Below are 22,042 nucleotides of genomic sequence, written 5' to 3'. Positions count from 1 at the left end.
GTTAGCTGGTCCCAGCATTTTGCGTGGGCTGTTGCGCTACTTTCGGGTACCAGTTTGGAGCCATGTTTATTTCTCTTGCTGATATGGTTGAGTCCTTTTCCGTGCGCGGGAAAAAAACATCGCATGCTCATAGTACGTCAGTGGGACCGTCTTCGCACGTCTGCAGGTGGTGAGTCAACTATTTCCCCTTCTTCTAATCAGCACAGCATCGACCAGTCCCTCCCTACCCTCCAAAAATGAGCTCCCTGCAGGAAGTGAGGTGCTTGACACGGATACATAGAAACTCAGGAGGTATACTTGCTTGCAGCGGCGAGTCAGGTAGCCAAGACCATGAACTTGGGCCGTCTATCACCAACGGTGCAGCTGCCGCTCGCACATGTTGCAATTCAACCGGCCTTGACGAAAGAGCCACGGTTTACTTTATAGAAATCAGCCTCTGTCGTCAGTAAAGACTCTTAAGTTGCCAGTTTCCGGAGATAAAATACTTCCTTCTATGTACCTGAGCCAGAAAGGTACCCGACTTTGACATGCAATACAATTACTGTTTCGAATTAAGAAAAAAGTTAGCACTTGATGCCAGTTTCACTCTTATTTATCTGTCGCCTTGTTGTGTCTCATCTGCTTGCAGGTCTAGTCAAACTTTAAAGCTTGTGGTAAGTACAAAGTTTCTTTTTAAAACTGAGACTTACATGTTCATTTGCCTGTAATAAGGCCATATTGTTGATACCATCTTTGTACCAAAATATGGCACATGCTGTCCGGTTATGGCAGATAAACTATCGCGGCCTCCTTTCGTTGTGTGAAGGTATGAGTAGTAAACCTATGTGGGAATTTTTTAAGAACCGTTTTGAGTCAAATTATTGAACGAAAACGTTGTACTTCAGCCCAGTTTTACACGGAACCTTTCATTGAATGTAAGGTACGCACATCGGGCTATTGTATGCGTACACTGTGTGGCTCCATTGTGTAGCAGGCATATTCTGGAGACTGCCGTCTGCGCAGTCAGGAATGAAAGACTTTGGTTTGACCGACGGTGTTATTGTGTTACATTCTGGTATTGTCCATAGACGTAACGTTTAACCCGTGCCTTTGAAAGTCGTTCGTTAGCAAATGGCATAACGCCAAAAGAGACAGTCCCTTTTGTGACATACTTAACATATTTTCATTGCTCTCAAAACTTATGTCTACTATATTTTCTAAAGTCAGTTCTGATGTGTTTTTTAAGACGTGAGATTATAAGTTGTCGGTAAAAGATTTCATCGTTCCATTCTGTTGGGCCACAATTTTAAGCCGAACTGTTCTCAAAATACCAACTGTTCTCAAATACAAATACAAATTGGTTATTTTATGTAAGTATCTAAAATAAAATGAGATAGTTTTGCTTGTGTATGATTTTCCTATCATTATTTCAGTGTGGCTTGGCACTTGCTGGAGATATTTTTGCGTTTTTTAAATTGATTTAAACTAAAACGATTACGTCTCATTAATGAACCAACGCCGGCAACGTTGGCTTTGATCCTAATTCTGAAGGTGATTGACGTGTTTCCTCCGTTTGAAGCAGTGCAAGGCAACGGCTGTTGGTTACAAAACCCAAATGCCTGACCTTTAAAGACCGAGGCGCGGCCGGCCCAAATTGAGCAAATGACCACAATTCAGGAAATTGTCTCTTGTGCGAACATACAAGAACATATCCGCAGTCGATCGAAGAGAGACTCTGCACCTGGCATTGCCTCTTCATTCGACCCTTTTGTGCGTTTCCCCTTGTCGTTGCTCCCCAAGGGCCCGAGGATCATGTAAGGATGTAAAAAAAAAAGTTTTATCGAAAGATTGGTCCTTCTTGTTGCGCTCCGAGCGTGCAATTAATTTCACGGATGGGTTGACGACAGTCTAGCGTGCCGTTATGAGTAAATTTAGACATCTTGCTTAGTCAGTTTCACATCAGGGCTTTCGTACAGTACCTAAAGGCCTAAAAGGTTAGGAAACTGAGAGTCCAGACGGTATGCTAGAGGGGGAATGTTACATTAAAACGTAGTTTATGTCCCTGCGTGCCACGGCGTAAATAGGTCTAGACGCGTCCATTCTTTCTGTTTGCTATATCTTTGTTGAAGAGTTTAGCAGTATTTTCTTTTCATGTAATGGTTTAAAAGTTTGACTCGTGGGTATTTTAGGTTTTCAGGTTGATAACGCGGTCAAAACAGCCTCCGCTCGACGCTTACGACTTTCTTGACTCGTAGTGGGCAGGAGTAACATCCATTGTAATTCACACCCACACTCCTGAAATAACACAATGGTTAATGCAGTCCTAATTGTTACAAACCCACCCGGTGATAGGGAATGTCCGTATTATTTAGCGGACAATTGGGGAAAACTTGGGGAAACTAACGTTAATGAGCTTCTGCCATCCCACAATGGAATGGTGCTAAAGCGAGGAAACCAGGGAAAATTGGCCGGGTGCGAGTCACAGGAAGGGATGGTTCGCGGGGGCCTTCTTCCTTTTGACTCCTTTGTCTCTCCTGGCTTGACCCGGTGAGGGGAGGGGGGCACTGCACAGGCTGTGATGTCCGCTCTGTAACAGAATCTGGCCAGATACTGTTGAACCGCACTTTAACGAAAATATTGTCCACAACAATGTAAGTAATCTTTGGAAGGATTTCGGAGACTTTTTGGTTGTTTGTTTTGGTAGAATCATCTTACATGAAAAGAGGCGACAGGTTTGTGACGAATTCCGGTGCGCGATGAAGCTCCTCGCTACGGCAGAAGTATTTCCAGCTGACACTAAGCCGTGTCATATTACTGTGCTGGTACTTGGGACAGGTTCAGTTTTTGTTGTTAAATAAGAGAATTTGTATAGGACGCGCATGCATCAGTGCTGAATTTAAAGCAAGAGTGGAATTCCTACTGTTTGCAAGTTTTTCACCATTACAATCATTTCTTTTCACATAAGTAACCTGGACTTGGGGTCATAAATGAGATTTGAGATCGTTCCCAAATAGACAACTGAATCCAGCTGATGTTTCCTTGTTCATGGTTAAACATTCGAGTACACTAAACAGAGCAAGCACCGCCACCAACAGCTTGCAGCCTGTAGTATTAAAAATTCCAAGTCAGGGTATTTTAAACTTTGACGTATATTCCAGCCACCGAGGTGGAATCTCAGTCAAACGTCAAGTTTACGGAACTTGAACAAGTACAAATGAAACTGTTGGCAAAATATATGATCTAAGGAAATTAGTTCACCTTTTTTACCCAGTCATTGAAGTTGACCTGATGTGTGTGGCGCTTAACTTTTTGACAGTAGCTCTTTAAGGGTGAATAGGGTCTGCTCTTTTGACGTCAAGGTCGTGTTTTTTCTGCAAGTGGCTGCTAAAACTATGGTTGGCCGTCGGTCACAAAAATAACAGAATAATTCACAGAGTGTTAAAAATCAAAACACCTGAAAATAATACAGGTACTACTAAATACTTAATGGAAATACAACCCTATTTAAAATAAATGGGGCAAATGTCAATTTGGATGAAAGTTTGAGGTAAAATCGAAAACCAACCAAAAGGTGATGTTTCTGCAAACTTTCGGAGTCCAAACAAGTTGGAGGCAAATTGAGAGCGGTCTTTACTGTCTCTACATCCAGGGGTAGGCAAGTGATGTCTCCGAGGGAGCAGCAGCTGAGAGTCTGACTAATTGATCTTGATGTTTCGCTGTTGGGCTTTCTTCCCGCATTTTGTGGCGCTCACGTCGCCTTCCTCGGTGGAATTTACGTGGCCGGCTGAGTTTTTATGTCAAGTCGTGGCGAAGCCACAGGTTGTGGCTTTTGATGGGATGAACGCCCAATCAAAATTTAATTAGGAAAATTATCTGAGAAAAGTGTATAGATTAGAAATCCCATTATGCCAGCACTCATTTGCATCTTCTGTTGGCTTTCGCATGGTGACCATGCCGTGCACGCGCAGTTACATAAAGTCAACAAAGCAACGTGCCCAGCTTGGCAGATAATGGCATGGTATTGGTAATGACTCCTCCTCAACAACATTCACAAAGCTCTATTATCAAGAAATCATTCGTTTATTCGTCTTCTTCATCCTTTGAATCGCTGTCACATCTTAGAAAATACACTTTAACATGGGGGTGGAAAATCAGAACATGAGTTTTACCATAGCGGTAGAAACATACTCCCCAAAGATTGACGAATTTAACAGCTGTACCCTAATTACAACTTCCTAGTTTCCGTTCCTTGCTTTTGGTAGTAATTTTTCTCTCCCTCCAAAAAAAGCGATTTCTGTGATCAGGTGTTTGTTATCTCAAGACCTTGAGCGGTAATCTTCCTCTGGATATCCTCATCGAGTGGCGTTCCTTCTCCCTTCGTTACTCAACACAGGAAGAAATGCAACTTTCAGCACTCGTTGATGACTTGGCCGACATCGAGGTTAGGAAGAGGCGAGAGCCCAGAGGCGGGGCGCTTTCAGCGCGCGGTTTGCTTTTACGCTGATGACTCGCTCCAAGCTCCACATACTACGGACTTCCCTGCAGTCTACTGCTTGTACCATCAGTTTGGACTAGGCTAATTACAAGACTACAGCCACAGGCTAAACATAAGAAACGAATTAGGGGGTTATCCCTCATTGCTGATTTACCCCGGAGCTTTGCTCTTGAATTTGATTTGTGCACAAATAGGAACGGCCAGCGGGTTCATATTTTAGCCGAGGTTGGGCATCCCTGGCGGAGCGTGATTTTATTGTGTGTTATCGTCACTAGGATTGACTGGACCTATCGATCTTGGCAAGGGGACCTATAGGTCGGAGATTGCCCGTTGCCGACAAGTCTTTTCCCCAAAGGCCAAGCCTCCTTTCCCGAAAGAGATTACAGGTAACAAATCTAAGATGCGACTGTCCACTACCTGACGGTGCATGTGCACTAATGTCATTTCACAGCCAATCAAGGAAGCAATCTCCTCCATAGAGGACCTATTTTGTTCCTGATTTCCTCAACTTTCTGATCTGCCTCCCTCGTCACTCACGCAGGAATGTGTGAGAGTTTCTTATATCCCGCTCTTGTCCAATTCTAGAATCGTATCATTGGTCGATAAGAGAAGGGCTGTTCCTTGTCATCGATCCTCCTATCTCCGTCCCTGTCCAGTGCCCCACGACTACAAGAATACGGCCTTTCTGAGACGTTCTTATTCCTGAAAGGGTATCCATGAAATGTTAAGCAGTCATCCAGATCAGTCAGTACAAAAAACCCATCTCATTCGACAAGACAGATCCAGATCAAGCTCAATAAACCGATGTTTTGCTGGGATCACTAATTAAAGCAGTATTTAAGGGCTGGGCATTGGACTCTTCTGAAGGAAACTTCAAGTTGTAGTCCTCTTGGGGAATTCTGTGGTCCCGGCCCCCGGAAATTATACTCGATTTGGGTCGTTGTGTTTTCTGTGAAGTGTCAAGAGAAACTTTCATCGTGGCTGGCATCCCTTATATTTGGGGACTTGCGCAGTACACTTTGCGCATCGCGAGTTTGTTGGCATGGTGCTCTCAAGATGTTTGCCTTTGGATTGTATTTCAGCGTCGTCTGCCTTGATGCCGACTCCCTTGCTCACGTTCTCTGAGATTACTGGCAGTCTGTTTTGCCCCTTCTTTCACTTCGTTATTGTTTGCCGGCTCAGAAATCAAAAGTGTGCATGTGCGTCTTGAAAGAGTCCAAATGGACAGGCAATCAGTTTGCACTTGAGTTCATTATAAAGGTCAAACAAGACAGGTTGATGCATGCATACAGTGTGTAGTCAGTTCCGGTATGGGGATTTGTTACTGCATCTGTCCCCGAGTCATTCTGTAAAAAATGAAATTTTATAGAAGCCGTGCTGAATCACCGTTTTTGTTTTTGTTTTTGTTTTTGTTTTCGTTTTTTTTTTTTGAGAGCGCGTGCGTGTTTTGTTTCTTTGTTTTCAATTTCTTCCTGTTGGCCAGCATCAATTTATGAAAGATCTGGTAAATAGTATTAAAAGAACACAACACAAAAGTGGTTCCTCCGTCAAACTCTTTGTTTTTGATGTGTACACCATTTTAAGAGAGACACTCCTATTTTTGACAACCTTCCGGGTCGTCAGCCGTTGATCCATGTCAAAGTACACCGCGGATAACCCCAGGAAACGGCATCAATGACCCATGCAACAACTGGCAGGTGGACTTGGGAAGCAGGGCCGGCCCACCCCGCCAAATCAGCGCGTGGTGCACCAGATATAAACGGGTTTGGGAAGTCCTTTTTCCGTGGTTTGGGCGGAGCTTGCCTAGAGGGTTTGAGGGCTTGAGAAAAGGAGGTTTGGTACGTGGCCCAGCCCTCTAGTGGTGAAAAGCTGCACACCGAGCAATGTGCAAAGGTGACGTTTCCGCGGTACCGCTCAACTTTTGCAACAATCTACTTTCTGTTAAGTGATTCAGTGTCTTCAAACAAACAAACAAACAAACAAACAAACACACACACCAACAAATAACATTTAAACATTAACATTAAATACCAACGATCTTTGAAAGAATATCAACCTTTACCAGTCCTTACTTTCCCAGTTATTCACGCCACAGTTGGACTTTCCAACGCCTTTTGTTGCTTGCCCCAAGCATGTCGTATTAGAGCATCACCAACTCATACCAACAATATGCCCACACCCTCGGTCCTTACGGTGGATTTAGGACGCGAATCTTGCAACTGATTAACTACGGGATAGCGATCGCAGCTGCCAAAGAAGCGCTCTTTCCTCTTGGCGACCTACCTACAGCAGAGATAAAAGAGTTCATTCACATTCGCACAACCACTGTGTGTTGATCAGGCCTACATCGATTTTAGTTGGAAACAATGGGCATCTACCGTCTGGACCCTGAAAGTTGGATTCTGCTTGCTACCAGTGTTAAACATCACTAGATGAGGCTTGTGATATCTCTGGCCATTCCCTACTCGCAATCCCCTATAACCAAACCAGGCCCACCCCCGTCTACCCCCGGCGTCTACAGGATGACCTACATAATGACCCAACCTAGCGCGTTTTTCCTACTGCCCCCACGGGAGCTTTCAGCCGTGTATACCCAACAGGCCCCCGGCCCGCTTCGTACGGCAAGGGCCGCTGCAGGATCCCACCGAGATTACCCAGTCATCGGGGTTTTATTTCGGGAATCTCTCAAGTTGGAAGTGCTCGGTCGGGTTAGGCCCCCAACCAAAGCCCTGTGGGGATTACAGCCAAGCACCGTGTGCAACTTCGTCATTTCCACCAATGTTTCCCACACTTGCTATATAGAATCCACATCGAGAGAATTCTGTGCAAGACCGTTAGAGCTCTCTGGAAAAAAAAAAATTCCTTGACCCCGAAAGCCCTTGAATTTCCACTGAAACTACATGTAAATGATGTAGGGCCTATACACTAATCAACACTAATCAATATTAATGACGAAGAAAGGGTCTGTTGTAGCCAAGCGACCATTCAAGCGGCATTATCGCCTGCTTCTTAATGCATTCCGTCAAAAACATCACTGAAAAGCATGAACAAACCTCACCCTGGAACTTGCTGCATCATTTCAAGGGCAATGTAGCCACGCCCAATAAAGCTCTGTGCATTAGAGTGTTACTTTAATGGTTGTTCCCGTTCATTTACCTCGAGTTTTGCTGAATCGTCTTTCTATAGGTGCGTTGATATTTTATTATTTCCACCGTGGTTGCTTGAGTGCCCCGTTTTGATCAACAATGCATGCAGGGAGTAATTCTGTGCCTGGTTTGTACTGTACTTTTTCCGCAACTGTATGACCTGGCGTATACTTCAGAACTCAAGTTCAGATGGCTTGGAAGGTCAAGCGGTTCTCTAGCATGCATAAATTAAACTACAAATCAGTCATATATAATATAATTCAACCCTGACCCTGTTAAACGAGCACAGAATAGCCTTTTTTAGAACAGTTTGCCTTATGAAATTAAAAGGTTTGTTGTTCATCCTCTTGATTATACCAAATAACTTCCTAGCTGAGGTAAACCCAACCCAATAAGTACATTGTCCATTGTCTTTCGATCTTGCATCCAAGCGTCATAAGCACAAGAAGGCACAGACCGAGGGGGAAAGGAACCATGCTAAGGAAATGTCACGACATTTGACACGACATCTAGCAACTTAGCAAAATCCTAGAGGAGGTCATGTATCAGAGGCATTCAATTGGCCCCAGATGTTTGTTTGTTTGTGTGTTTGTTTTGTTTTTTTAAGATTTGGAGTCCACCGTTGAGCGGTATTATCAACACTGGTCACTGCGCCAGCCATGGGCCCGGCGAAGGGACCCAAGGACTTCTGAACGAGCGGTCGGTTACTTGGTGTCCTGTTTAGCCAAGACCCCTGCAGACACGACTGGCAACTTTAATCCCTTCACTCTACGAGTCACGTACTTCTTATATCTCATCACATTTCTTCCTCCGTTGGCAATAGAGTCTGTTCATCCCTGCCGCTCTTCCGCACGATTTCCATTCGAAAATCTGCCATTTCCACACTGTTTTTCCGTACACTTTACACTGATTACAATTAATGTCATTTAGCACGCTGTCACGCAGGGGAATACCTTAATTTGGTCCACTTTCGGTGATTCAATTGATGGTAATCGTGTTTGTGCGAGAGTCCTTTTAGTGCATGTCCCTGGGGGGACCGAACAAAGCCACTCTGTCAATGCAACCCGAATCTACATCCGGGCTACCCCTGACCTTAAAAAGCGCGCGGGGTCGCGTGTAAAAATTTGTCCCGGCGGCTGCGCAGATCGTGCCACGTGGAAATTAGTTGAATTGATCAACAGACCGTGTAATAAGGTCTTATAGAGTCATTTGATGATGGACATGCATGAGAGAAGTTATCCTGGAAAATACCAGCTCAGTATGTGTTTACAAGTTAATCGGTAATTAGGCAGGCGTAGCACTTGTTTTAAAGACTGTAGTATGGAATCATCCCTCCTGTGTTTCACTCAGTGAGTGACTCAATCAAGATTATGGCGATGCATTTATATGTAAGATCTTGAAGTTGATGAAGGCACTTAATTTTGCCCTGTCCTGACCAGCATAGACCAGACACTCCAGTCGCAGCCTATTCCAAGCCAGCTCAGTCTTGCACGTTCTGTAACAGCACAGCTTTAATATAGTGCAGCACATCGGCACACAATAGCCTCAGCTGTTCCTGCCTATCCCGGCATATCCTAGCTAAGTCCAGCCTAGCCCAGCATTACCTGGTTTAACCCAGCATAGATAACATTTCAGCACAGATTAAAAACTAGCACTGCCGTAGCACGGTCCCACCTGTCTTTTCCAATCCTGCCTAAACCAGCCCGGCCCAACCTTACTTAGACCAACCCAGTCAACTTTACATATCACACCTCCAGCCTAGCACATCAGCATAACACATCTCATCTGTCCCTGCCCATGGAAGCATATTCCGTCCCAGTCCAGCTAAGCCCAACTATGCGGGCCCAACTCTACCCATGATCCAACCCATCGTAGCACATCCCAGGCCATTTTAGCACATCACAGCTTCATCATCATCATATCCCACAGTCCCACCTGCCCAACCAAGCTGATCCCCAGCTGGTCCAACCCTACACATATAACTTAGCATCCCATTACAACACAGTTCAGCACAACCCCAATGCCACCTGTCCCCGCGCCTATCCCACATTATCCCAGCTAAAATCAGTCCAGTCCTACGCCGAACTGCGGCTGGCAGATTTGGTAAATTCCAACAAGAAACGAAACCAGGGCTGAAACCACTAAATCTTGTGAATGATTAGCACACTCAAAAATAGGTTCGAAAAAGCTCTCGCTTTGAGAAAACCGCAGACGACCTGCTCTGGACAAATCACGGCCATGCACAAACCACCGCCAACGGAGTTGAGATAACTTCCTGATCATTAAACCTCCATCCCACATGTTCACGCTATGAAAATAGTCAAAACAAGATGTGCCTACAGGTATAGAGATTATAGGTGAAGACCCGTTGTTCCCAGCTTCTCAAACTGACTCCTTAGCTGTGGTAGAGTTGTACTCAAGATTTGCATCTTTCATCCCCACCACCTTTTCCCATCAGTCATGCTTGGTTGGCTTCCCACTTCTTCGGTCGGCTGCCTCCCGCAAAGACCCGCAGGGCAAAATCCCTGTCTTAAGGGGAGCGGGAACTGCGACGATAAACTCTCCCAGATAAATCTTTGGCGCTGTTTGGATTTCGAGAGAAAATATTGAGCAAAGTTTAAAGGAGTCTTGCACGATTCGTGGATTGAGGGTTGTCTAAAAGGAAGGAATTGTAATCCATCGTTCTGAATTAGTTTTTGTCATGTCTGCTGAAAAACTTTCACTCAAGTTTGCGAGATAAACAAGCAATCGGATGCCGCTGCTCAAGTCCAAGCCAAATGCACTCTCGTGCCTGCTCTAATTTATAATTAGAGCTCCATGACGGCTGGACTTTGTCACGAGTGCAGTCACTGAGTGGGAGAGATCTGGATCTATAGACCCATAAATCTGGATCGCATGTCCCTGTTGTCGTCTGCGTTCCATTCGTCTAATTGATCCATAATCTCGGGTAATTAACCCTTCGAGATGGCTTCTTTTTTTTGCCGAGACGGCGACCACAATTCCAGAAACTCCAATCGCCAATTCAGGGTCATCGGTCGTAGGCTGGCCAATTCAGAGTCATCGGTCGCAGGCTGGCCAATTCAGGGTCATCAGTCGCAGGCTTGTCAGCTGCCTAAAGCCCTCTTCTCCCTTGGCACGTTTTAAATTCTTTTGTGCTCCAACCACACCCAGGAGTGCTTAAAAGGTTTCCCTCGTGCAGCATTTCCTTCACGACATTGACAAAGAACTATCTATCATAGACTATTTTTAATTTTCAACAATTCCCGTCTGGGAACTTTTGGTGTTTTACACTCTGAATTGAAGCCAAAGGGTATATCCGTCAAAAGATTGATTTAAAAGTTTAAAGTGTTATCCTGTTTGTGAAATTTTGTGAACAGTCTTCCGTTTTACTGAATTTATGTTGCTCAAGTTAACTGGGTGTCATGTAGCAGAATACTCTTTTTTTGTGTGCCAACCGTAGGATTATCGTCTGTTAAAAATCCCGAACTGTCCTAGCCAGTAATGTGCTGTTAGCTATTACTGAAGAATCTGTTGCCTGTGCATTGCAGCCTCGTTTACGACCGGGGCGTTCAAAGAATCTGGCTGACCTATCGCCCAGCTAACGACTGCACGTACTGTGCGAGTGTTCTACACCTTTCAGCTCCCAATCTTTCGCCATGGCAACTGGGTGAATCGTACCTGATCATTCGGAAACCTGTAAAGTGTTCCCTCAAACATGAAGGTGTTAATCCCGAAACCCCTACAGGTCTACAGGTTTAGTCATTTGTCGCTGGCCTCCGCGGAGCCTCGTGGTAATCTGTTTATCTTGGAAATTTCATCACATTACCAGCACCACACAAATTTTTATCTGTTTTTCTTTTCACTGGCAAAGGTTAATGGGACTGGGTCAGCTGATCGCAATCTTTGTCTTTATTTTATCGGCACCGTCTTTATATCCGCTACAGTGTGGCAAAGAGGAAATGGAGGAACTGTGAGAACTGACCACTGCCGCCACTTGATTTTCGGCACAGGAAGTCAGGTGCTTTATCCTTTACTTGTAAGTTGTGCAGGACGGACTTCAAGAAGGTTATCGATATTTGCTCCTATGTCATTTGAGGTCATTCCCTGACTTTTCTGGCGTGACTTTGCCGAGTTTGGCGATCTTTTTTACTCTACTCGTCTATCGCGGTTCAAACTCCCTCCGGATCGAAAAGCGGATAGTTCCGTGTCAACCATACCTGTTTCCATTTTCACTTTGACTTCAGCCCTATCACTTCTTGGTATCAGTTTCTATTCTTCGGTGGCACGCTAAACATAGGCCTAAGTACATGTAGGCCTACATGTGTAAAGTCATTGATCATCTCGACTGCTGAACTGTCTGTTTTAGTAACCCATTTTGTGCACTGCCTACTTCGCCATGTTCCACTTACCAAACAAACCAAGGGACTTTGGGAAGATTGAGATTTCGTTAGTTTTCCCGTGGAATTATGGAAAGCAGTCAATCGTTGTTCGTAATATATCCATCGACTTAGTCTGGCTTGGCTGTCTCGCCAAATCGGACCCTGGCCCCGAGGGGCAGTCGTTTAGAACGGTCAAGCATGCACCTAGAGTGATTACGCCACCATCCAACCTTACCAAAACCTGATACTCAAGCCAGCAGCATTCCAGTTCAGCATACTTTCAAATACAATCAGTGAAAAGAAAATAATCAAAGCGGATATTTTCCCTTCAGTTTGTAATCTTTCCAGACCGGATTGATAAATCCGATCGGGGGGCAACCGGCATGCCGGTGACTTTTCTTTATCATATGGCATAAGCCCGTAACTATAAACGACCACAATTAAAGACCGACTTCCGGGCTCCTTGTATGAGATTACAAAGGAGACGCAATTCTAATCTTTGCCAAAATGAGTTTGTACAACGCTGTTTCCGCTTACTGAAATCAGCACAGAAATTGCAGTACATTTTATTTGCTTATAGGCTTGTTTGATGCTTAACCCTAAACCCCCTAGGGTGTGTGCAAAATCATATTAAAATTGGAGGATTCAGGACTGTTAGGGTTAACAATCCCCCATGGGCAGCCGTACTACCACGTTTTCTAGGCATGTAAAGTACTAGAGAGTACTAGGCGCGCGTTATAGGCCTCAAGAGAAGGAACTATTTTCTTAGCAACGGAGGCTCCTTTGTCGGAACTGAACTTCGCTAGTTCACGAACGACTAGGAAATGCACACGTCACGGTCGCATCGCTATCAAGAAAATGAACACTGCCGACCAACGCGGCTCTTTTCTACCGAAGAGGGGGTGCTTCTGCTCGAGGCGGATAGGCTAACAAGATGCACAGGGGGATTCTTCGATAGTAGAGTTGACCGCCAAAGATTGACCAAATATTGCGGGGAGGGGGAGGGAGACGCCTCTACACACCGTGATCCTATTGGGGCACGTGGTAATGATTGAAATGTTTGTTTCTACTGCGGATGCTTGTAGTGTGCGACCTTAAATGACCTTTGTGACGTCTTGTTAATCTTCCGCTGCCGACTTAAGGAGTAGCCATGCCGAACCATGTTCACCTTGTCCATTATATTGTTTTCTTCCGAGTGTGTCCTCAGTTGTCACGTAGCAGTTATTACCAACAGTTCGAGGGTGGGGGAAATTGCTGTTCAGGGAAGGTCATGTAATCGGACCGCATAGCAGTGGGGATAAATATAGCGCTGCTTAGACCGGTACTGTCCAACATTAAAGCGGTGACTGCGCAAAAAGGGAAAACTGCAGCACTGGTGCGCAGGTCTAGTTGCTCAGGCGGTGATGCAGGAATTGCAGTAAGCTGAAGTGAGCGATCGAGAAGCTATCTCTGTGATTCACTGTGAACACTGGATTTCATGTGATTGAGCGGGGGCCTGTCTTGGGAATATATCCATATATACATCACAGCGAAAGCCAGCTATTAACGTGTGGTAATACTCACCAAGTTATCTGTAAGTAAAACGATTACTTTTGGTCCCGTGATTGGGTATTACATGCTGAAACAGAAACTCACAAACGAACTGTTCGTCGACATATTCGAAACCTGCTTCAAAATGGTCATACTTTGGTTTGCTAAGTGCAGTTATTACAAACACTAAAACGTAACAATTAGGGTTAAACTTAGTCGCGGATGTCTAATTTCTTAATGGAATTAACTTCATATAGTCATAGCATATAGGAAACAAGTGGGAGAGAAGTTTAATGTTTTCTCTGCGCAACATTAACGGCCGATATTTTTCGTCACTGTGCCGACACATGGCGCGATCCGTAGTTCTCCCAGCTCGGCGTGCGTCTGGTTTCCTCGTTCCGTATCGTGCGCTGGCATCACTCCCGCCGTCTTGCGTCGGTCAATTATCATTAACTCACAAAATGACTGACCACAGACAGGCCTGGCGATATTAGTATCAATGATTTAGCATCGTTATTCGGGATTATAAACAATCCCCCTTTTTATGCCCAGGCGAGGCGCGTTGAGTGAAACGCGTCTCCGGGTCTTCCCCCTCGCCTCCTAATAGCCTGCCATTTTTTGCCGAGTAATCTAACTTTTCTAATGATTTCATGCCCCCGAGTGGCCAGGGTATCATTGTGGTACAGGCATGCTTTAGTCGGCCCAACATTAAGCACGGAGACTTCACGCCGGGGTTAATCCTTTTTCCTTACCCCATCCCGCGATAACATGCCCCGTGTCTCCTGGCCTGGTCCCGGATTAATCCCCGGCTATGTAATAAGTTGACGCTTTAATTTTTTGCCGGTATAGCTCAGATTGGCTCACGCAAGCGACTGCGGTGGTCACAAGTCAGTGTCTCTGTCCCCCGTAACAGTACGGATATACCGTCAACGGAGAGCTAGAGGGCCAGCTTGTTTGCTCCTGCAATTCTTTAGTGCGTTTCAGGACTTGTCGCAAGCGGCTTTTTGACTTTTTTAGAACCAATGTAAAGCTTAAACCATTCAGTTTAATATACCTGAAAACCCGCTATTGTGGCTTTCTGTATCAAGCTAACTGACGAGGGTGATCTCAGCTCGTAGAGTGCACGAACTGATGACTCATGAGCTTAGAGGAAATTGTACATTTGAAAGACGACATTTTGTTTTTATCTTTCCAGTTTCTTCTTCGGACTCCTCTCCCATGGCAAGTATGTCGTCGATTTCCAGACGCGTTTGTCTGCCCATCGCGATGATATTGTACCTTACCGTATGTGTTTCCTCTCAGACGCCTGTAGCCGGCGCACGCCCACCGAAACAGAACCTCTGCGTTGCCACAGCCTGCACTTATACTGTCGACATCGCCTTGGCAGACTGCAACGGCCGACACTTGACATGCTTACCGTTGTCGTTCAACCAGGCGGTCAATATAGACATGGGACAAAACAACATCGGTCACCTACCCCGCGGAATGCTGACCGGCTACTTCAGACTCCGGTCACTGGACCTGTCCAACAACGTGATATCGACCATCGAGGATGGGGCCTTCAACGCACTGAGGACGCTCAAAAGCCTGACCTTGAGTTTCAACCGGATTAACCGGATAGGGGCCGGGACGTTTACCGGTCTGAGGAACTTACAGAACCTCTATCTGCAAGGCAACAGTATAACATCGATACATGTGAATGCGTTCGCGGCTATGACGGAGATACGAGACTTAAATATTGCTGGTAATCAATTGCTGACCCTGCCTGATGCAGTCTTCAGCCCCATGGTTAACATCCGGAGACTCATGCTGCAGGAAAACCAGCTGAGTACCACCAATCGCTTCTTGACCGGATTAAGGAGCTTGGTTGAGTTGGATCTGGATGGGAACCGGTTCACCACTCTGCCGGACCTGAGCGGCTTGCGCATGCTCGGTGATCTTGAGGTAACAGATTCCAATATACGGAGAATCAAGAACAATTCATTTGCTGGCTGCGGACGGATGAAAGAGTTGATTCTTTCGAGCAACTCTATCGACACGATCGAATCCGAAGGGTTTAGCGGGTTAGGGGACCTGACGGACCTCCATCTGTCGTTTAACGCCCTTCAGACTTTTCCCGAGTATGTATTCCGCCAGCTGGTCTTCCTGGAGAGACTGTATCTGCACAACAACTTGTTGAGGTCGCTGTCGGCCAATCACTTTGCAACATTGTCAAGGCTGCGCGTCTTGTCTTTGGGCAACAACCAATTGAGCGTCTTTCCCCCTCTACCTGCGAGCAGATCGCTGCTCACTTTGGATGTTACCTCCAACCACCTTTCAACATTTACCAAGGATGTCCTGATCTCCCTCCCCGTCTTGAATCGCCTCCTGCTGGTCAACAACCCGCTCCAGTGCGACTGCCGCCTCAAACACCTCCGCCAGTGGTTCATCAACAGCGGTCGGCGGCACCGGAGCTCCGAGATCCCGCGATGTGACCTGCCATCAGCCATGAGCCAGATGCGTCTTACAGCCGCTCCGGCATCCGACTTGATCTGCACCCCGCCTTCCGTGTGGGCCCGCAAGGCCGCAGTCATCGGCCTGGAGGGCCACAACATCACGCTGGACTGCAGCAGAACGGGCGGGTTCCCCTCACCGATCATCTCCTGGCGGTCCCCCAATCAGAGAGAGCTCCTCCCCGATGTGCTGTCTGGGAGGTACCTCGTCTCAGATGACGGCCCCATGATGGTCATTAGAGCTACCATGGCCGATACCGGACTTTTCACCTGCGTTGGGACTAACCCTGCCGGTATGGCCACCATTCCGGTAGCACTCAAAGTCGAAAGGAATCCTAACCTACCAATCACTACCGCTGCAACGGAAGGGGTTGTCCCTGTGACACCGGCTAGGGTGGCACCCTCGACTTCCTCCGGCGTGCTTAAACCGATAACTCCATATGTCCACTTGGTAACGCCCTTTGGGACTCTCCCTGACAACAAACCACCGGATGAACTCACACCGTTGAAGCCAGGGAAGCCGGGGTGGGAAAATAACCCCAGACTTCCGGGGGAAAAGCCGCCGCACTCGGACGACGACCGTTATTGGAACGAGACCAACTGCGATACAAATCCCACCAAAGTGGCCCTGTGGATCTTCCTGACTTTCTTCTTGACCTGTCTCCTTTGCACCGTCTTCTTCTGGTCCTGGTACCACCGCCTCCTCCCCAGGATTATCGGGCGGCCACCTAACCTCCGGTCGCTGAAGAGCCGGCGGCCCATGTCGCGGAACATCGTGCCACTGCGTTCCCGAGCGGCGCGGGCCTACAACCAGATGCAGAGCGAAGGGGTCTACATGCGGCCCAGCGCCTACAGAAGCGACAGCGACGCCACCCGGAGCTCGCTCAGCAGCTTCGAACAGGACAGCCGCTACGTGATCACGGAAAGCGTGGGGGACCCCGACTGCCAAGTGCGGCGGCAACACATACTCAACAGGCTCACCCTCAAGTCGTCGGGGGTGGCCAACCCCAGCCGGCACACTTACATCAATGCCGATATCATCATGAGTGAATCGAATTACACGGCGCTTTGCACGACCAAAGACGCCAGGCGGTCGTCCGTGCAGCAGGCGCCCGTGGAACCACCCCCAGAGGAGAACGCCAGTCAGCAGCTTCAACGGAAACCAGTTACCGAAAAGAGTGTGGACAGTCGAATATACATGGATCTAAGTTGAGGGAACCTTTCAAGCCTCTGAGACTTCCTTAAAATTTTAGTTAAATGTAACAAAAGAAATAAATCTAAGTTATTATTTTTATTTTAGTTTTAGGGGCATATGATGGCATAATTCAGCACTAAGAACATTGAAGTTTGTACATGCATTCATCCATTCACGTCCAAAACTTTTTCAAACACTCTAGGGAAAACGGAGGCAACAATGCGTTTCGCTTACAAAATGACTACCAGTAATTAAATTCAGTTTGTTGTATTGTCTGGATCGATGTATTCCACATTCCATCACTGTAAATATGTAAAATAAACATGCCTGTACAAAAATGTCTGTATATATGTAAAATGTTTGTGCAAAGGACGATTGTATCGAAATAGTACGACCGAAAGTTGAGACTTCCAGTGGACGTATTGGAAGGCTGTACTAGAGCCTTCTTTTGGTCTGCAGGTACGTCTAAGTACCTTCGACTGTCATTATGAAAGGGCTGCTGGGACTAGCCAAAAGTAACTTCTTTTAATTAACTGAGACTCTTGTTGTACAAGGACTGTAGAAAAAGAATGAAAAACAGAAGAATTCAAGGGACTTTGGACGTCAGAAAAGTGCTCTTGATTCTTCTGGTGAAAATGCGCCGGCGTATTATGATTATGATGTTCATATATCGAAGAGTCGAATGTACAAGATGAATAGTAGGTGATAAAGTCGTGAAAATTTCGTCCTTCAGCACCAAGGAGGTGCTGACCTTGTGTTGTGAATGTGTGGAAACACAGCTTTTGATACGTCCACGCCACACACTGAAAGGTACGGATTTTTGGCTGGGTAGAGGGATCAGACTAAAATTTGTAACTTACTTGAAACATTTATTCGCTATTCCCGATATACACTCATTAATACTAAAAACTCTTATTATCTAGGCCACGCTGACTGTGTCCAGGCTCAGTTGAATCACTCCTTTTTCTGGGAGAAGGGTGTAATTCTGTGGGCTTGAAGTAGTTAAGATTCAATTCTCAAGGGGGAAGAGGGAGTGTGTATCCTCAGGCTTAAATAAAGATACATGTTTCTCATTTCCCTGGGTACCAGTTTGAGTCTCGAGGGGAAGTCTAAAAACAGCCAGCGCTTGATTTCCCGTACGCTATATCTTGAAGTGTCAATTGATTATAAACAGTGTTAAAAGATCTGGGGGATTTACAAAGATTTACCAGAGTGTCATGACTACGTCATGTTTGACTGGTTTATTAATATTTTTGCTAAGCGAAAAAAACTTGCTTAGCTTAAATTATTATCTCTTTAAAAGCAACATACTGTGCTTTGACGACTGCAGGCTTAGCATATTTCTAGTAAGTAAAATTTTAAGTAGAATTGTACTTTGCTGCCCTTGCTCAAATGTTTTCATTAGGGTCTTTATTCAAGGTTTTTTGTGTTTGTTATCATCACATGCTGTTTGGTTGTTGTTGCTGATATTTGTGAAACATTTTACGTGTGCTTTTTTCCTGTTATCTTAATATGTCGTGAAAACTTGGACCAACTTTAGCGGGCGAAATAGTGTGACATACTGCTTGTATAATAAGTACTGTTTTTGACAATCTGGTGATAAAGTTAGGTATCTTCTTGGATAATAATTTGTGGAACATAACGAGGGTTGTATAGTTTGATGAAAACATTCTTGTATGACGTAAGACAGAACAACACTTATAAGCATCCCTTTACTTTGAATTTAGGATCAAAAATTGTAGAAACTCCTGCCAATCGTTGCCGAAAAAATAAAACCGTGGGAATCCCCTTACAAGCCGGAATGTCTTGCAGAGCGTGGGAAAGGCGACCATTAATTTTTGAGTAGAGGCACGTGTATAGAGGGCGCTATTCAACTTGTGTCCCGGAGCGGCACCTGCGCTGCGGCCGTATCCCGAAGTTTTTGTCGGGTTCAAGTTGGCAAAAGCAAGACCCTAGTGTACCTGTTTAAGGTGTGTACCACACAGTGCAAGTAACTCTGTTATATCAGGGGCATTATTTATATACGAGGGGAAAAAACACCCCAAAAAACAAGGCCATGACCCGCATGGATGATGAGTCATTGGTCGTGTTCAGCATTACTATACCGGTGTCTATTCGAAGAAGAAAAATTAATTGATTGGGGCGATGCAGTAATTTGGACTTCAGAGTGTGTTAATGATCATCCAGATAAGACTGTGCTTGAAATTAACGACTGTAAGGAGGAAGCTGTTGTGATCAATCCGGTAGATGTCAGGAAAAACAATCATTACCTTCGTTATTTATCAGGTGAATCGTTTTCATATTGTATTAGAAATGTAATGACCGAGAAGGGTGCTTGTTCAATAAATGGATACCCTGGTGTAAACAGTGATACACAATGATTATTTCTGTCCATAACAAGTAAAGAGTGTACAAAACTTAAATTAAAGAATGAAAATCACCCCTTGGCAGAGGCGGATCCAGGAATTTTTCCAGGGGGTCAGGCTGACTCAATGTCCCATGCAGACAACTTTAAGCGGAAACGACAATGAAACATTCATGTTTAAAGTTTTTATTATACATTTTCTTGCCTCAGAGGGGCCTGGGGGCCCTGGATCCGCACCTGCTTGGCAGTGGCGTAGCTAGGATTTTACTAGTTGGGGGAGGCACAAAAGGGGCATCGGCATCTTATGGGGGGGCATCAGCTTTCAGTGATGTGGTTTTGGAGGGCAAGTTTATGTTAGCCTCGCCTTGTTTAATATCCATCCATTCGTTTTTTTTTTTAGTTGGGGGGGCACCTGGGGGGCACTGGGAATATGTGGGGGGCGTGGCCTCCAGCTCCTCCCCTGTGGCTATACGCAGGCTGCTGCTCCGTCAGCCGGCAACGGTTGACAATACCACGGGCACGTGGTCCTGGAAGTTCATCATACTGTTGAGCACAAACATATTTATTCCCATTCCGAGATCGCATGGCAACCTTCCTCTAAAATGTCCTGCAACGGAGTCTCCGAAAATGTTGGAAGTCTTGCCTTCGTCGCATGATTGATCATCAGACCCGGGCGAAACGCTCGAAGTTGCGTCAGTCACGGGGCCACCCGTGAGAGCCTAGCTCTCAGTGGAATTCATTGCCCGCGCGAAGTACCACGATACAGGGGTGCAGTCCACTTGTGAGAATTTCTGGCCAGCTCTTAATCATTAAAAGTGCACCCACAGTATAGGAGATTGTATGGCCCCAAAGACAGTGAGACGGTGTAAATCGTTGCCAGGATCAACTCTCTGCAGGGTCTTTGGCGGGCTTTCCGGCACCTGAATGGTTAAAAATACGGTTGAAACTTGAAAACGGTGCGAAGTGCTCGAGAAAGTTAAGGGTTGTCACTTGAAAAATGGCTGCAAGCAGACTGGAAAAATCACACTGCTGATTTTACACTTGTTTTCAGTGGGGCTTGAATTAGTGGACTACACCCAGGGACTGGGATCAAGTCGGATGTCCAATTATAACGTGCTGGCAATTAGTCTCAACGTAATGTACGTGCCCTTGGTTGGAGTGCTTTGTGATCGCGAATTGAAGAGAACGACTGCAAAAGAGGCTAGTAGAAAATGTGGTCTTCGCAAATTTCTTTTTCTTTATATACTTGTTAATACGCCCTCACCGTCGAGGTCTCCGTGGCGCAATCGGTTAGCGCGTTCGGCTGTTAACCGAAAGGTTGGTGGTTCAAGCCCACCCGGGGACGAACTCTAATTTTTTTTTCTTCTTTTTTCCTTCTCAGTTTTGTTTTTAATTTTCAGGCTTACAAATTTTCAACTGAACTGTAAATTCTTAATCCTCTGTGCCTTTTCTTCTGTTAAGAAAAAAAATTCACCATACCGCGCCGGCGCGTGACCCATAGTAATCAGTTCGCCTACCGTGACCTAGCCCTGTACAACAAATAGGCCTAGCCCTATAGAATAAATCTTTTTTCCACTTCCAAATCAACGAGAAAATAAACAAAAATAAACATACACAAACTTACACATCAGAGAAGTTAAGGGAAAAGTGGATCCATCATAATATGTGAAAAAATGAAGTGTAGCTTTTTAAAATTATGTACCCTACGGTGGCGCGCTTTAATTTTCCGCCTCTTGTGTCTTACCGGAGCATTATTTTTACCTCAATTTCACAGTCAGTCAAACTTCATCAAATTCCTATGATTCTGATTCATAAATCTCAATTTTATGTATCTGCTAAAATTTTCACCCAATATTCCGAATTTTTTTCTGACGCGCAAAGTGAACGCTTTTAGAATATGTGCCCAAAAATATGGAAATAATTTTTGGACACACTTGTTTATGGGTAGGCGAGCAGAAGGAATGATGTTTTACAAGAATTTATCAACTTTAGAATTTTTTAAATGTTATTCTGTTATTATGTTATTCACAAATGTATTGTGACGGAAATGGTACCAGTATTTAACCAGGTGAGTTTTTAGTTTTTCGGTGAAAATGTTTGGCAAATGCATCGAGCTAGAGGAATGTTAATTAAGTGAAAGTCACAATTTGCGCCACGTTAGGGGACTCTACTTTTTTTACTCCGTGAAGTCTGATGAACAAGGACCGAAGAGCTATATCAACTGAAAAATAAAATTGAAAAAGACAGCAGGGAAATAAAGTTGACGCGCGTATGACCAGTGGAACATATTGGCGCCAATTTGTCACTGTGTTAAATAATTTCTTTTTACACACTTCGGTTTGAAATTACTTGGCAAGTGACATGATATACCTACCCATCACTCCCACCTCAGCGACCTCACTTTACCCCGATCATGATGATTTTGGTTCGAAAATTAATTAACCCCTCAAAACAGTTAATT

General features: G+C 45.3%; 1 protein-coding gene and 1 non-coding gene across 4 annotated transcripts; both read left to right on the top strand.

The window, feature by feature from the left end:
• The first annotated feature begins 60 nt into the window (after positions 1-60).
• On the top strand, positions 61-19,581 carry LOC110973395 (uncharacterized). 3 transcript variants are annotated; one of them, XM_022224210.2, is made up of 3 exons: positions 61-512; positions 629-653; positions 14,725-19,581. In XM_022224210.2, exon 3 carries the CDS (start codon positions 14,748-14,750, stop codon positions 17,232-17,234), a length of 2,487 nt encoding a protein of 828 aa, XP_022079902.2. In that variant the 5' UTR covers positions 61-512; positions 629-653; positions 14,725-14,747; the 3' UTR covers positions 17,235-19,581. The 3 variants fall into 3 exon arrangements, with proteins under 3 accessions (XP_022079902.2, XP_022079900.2, XP_087004240.1); XM_022224208.2 differs by having other exon boundaries at positions 61-653; XM_087148114.1 differs by lacking the exons at positions 61-512; positions 629-653 and adding an exon at positions 13,049-13,572.
• Positions 19,582-20,852: 1,271 nt separating this feature from the next.
• Positions 20,853-20,926, top strand: Trnan-guu (transfer RNA asparagine (anticodon GUU)). The gene has a single exon. It is a non-coding gene; the product is annotated as a tRNA-Asn (tRNA).
• Positions 20,927-22,042: the final 1,116 nt, after the last annotated feature.

This window comes from Acanthaster planci, linkage group LG17 (genome assembly GCF_054643075.1).
Source record: "Acanthaster planci isolate LZ-2023a linkage group LG17, COTS_SCS, whole genome shotgun sequence".
NCBI lineage: Eukaryota > Metazoa > Echinodermata > Asteroidea > Valvatida > Acanthasteridae > Acanthaster > Acanthaster planci.
This window is presented reverse-complemented; position numbering and strand designations above follow the sequence as displayed.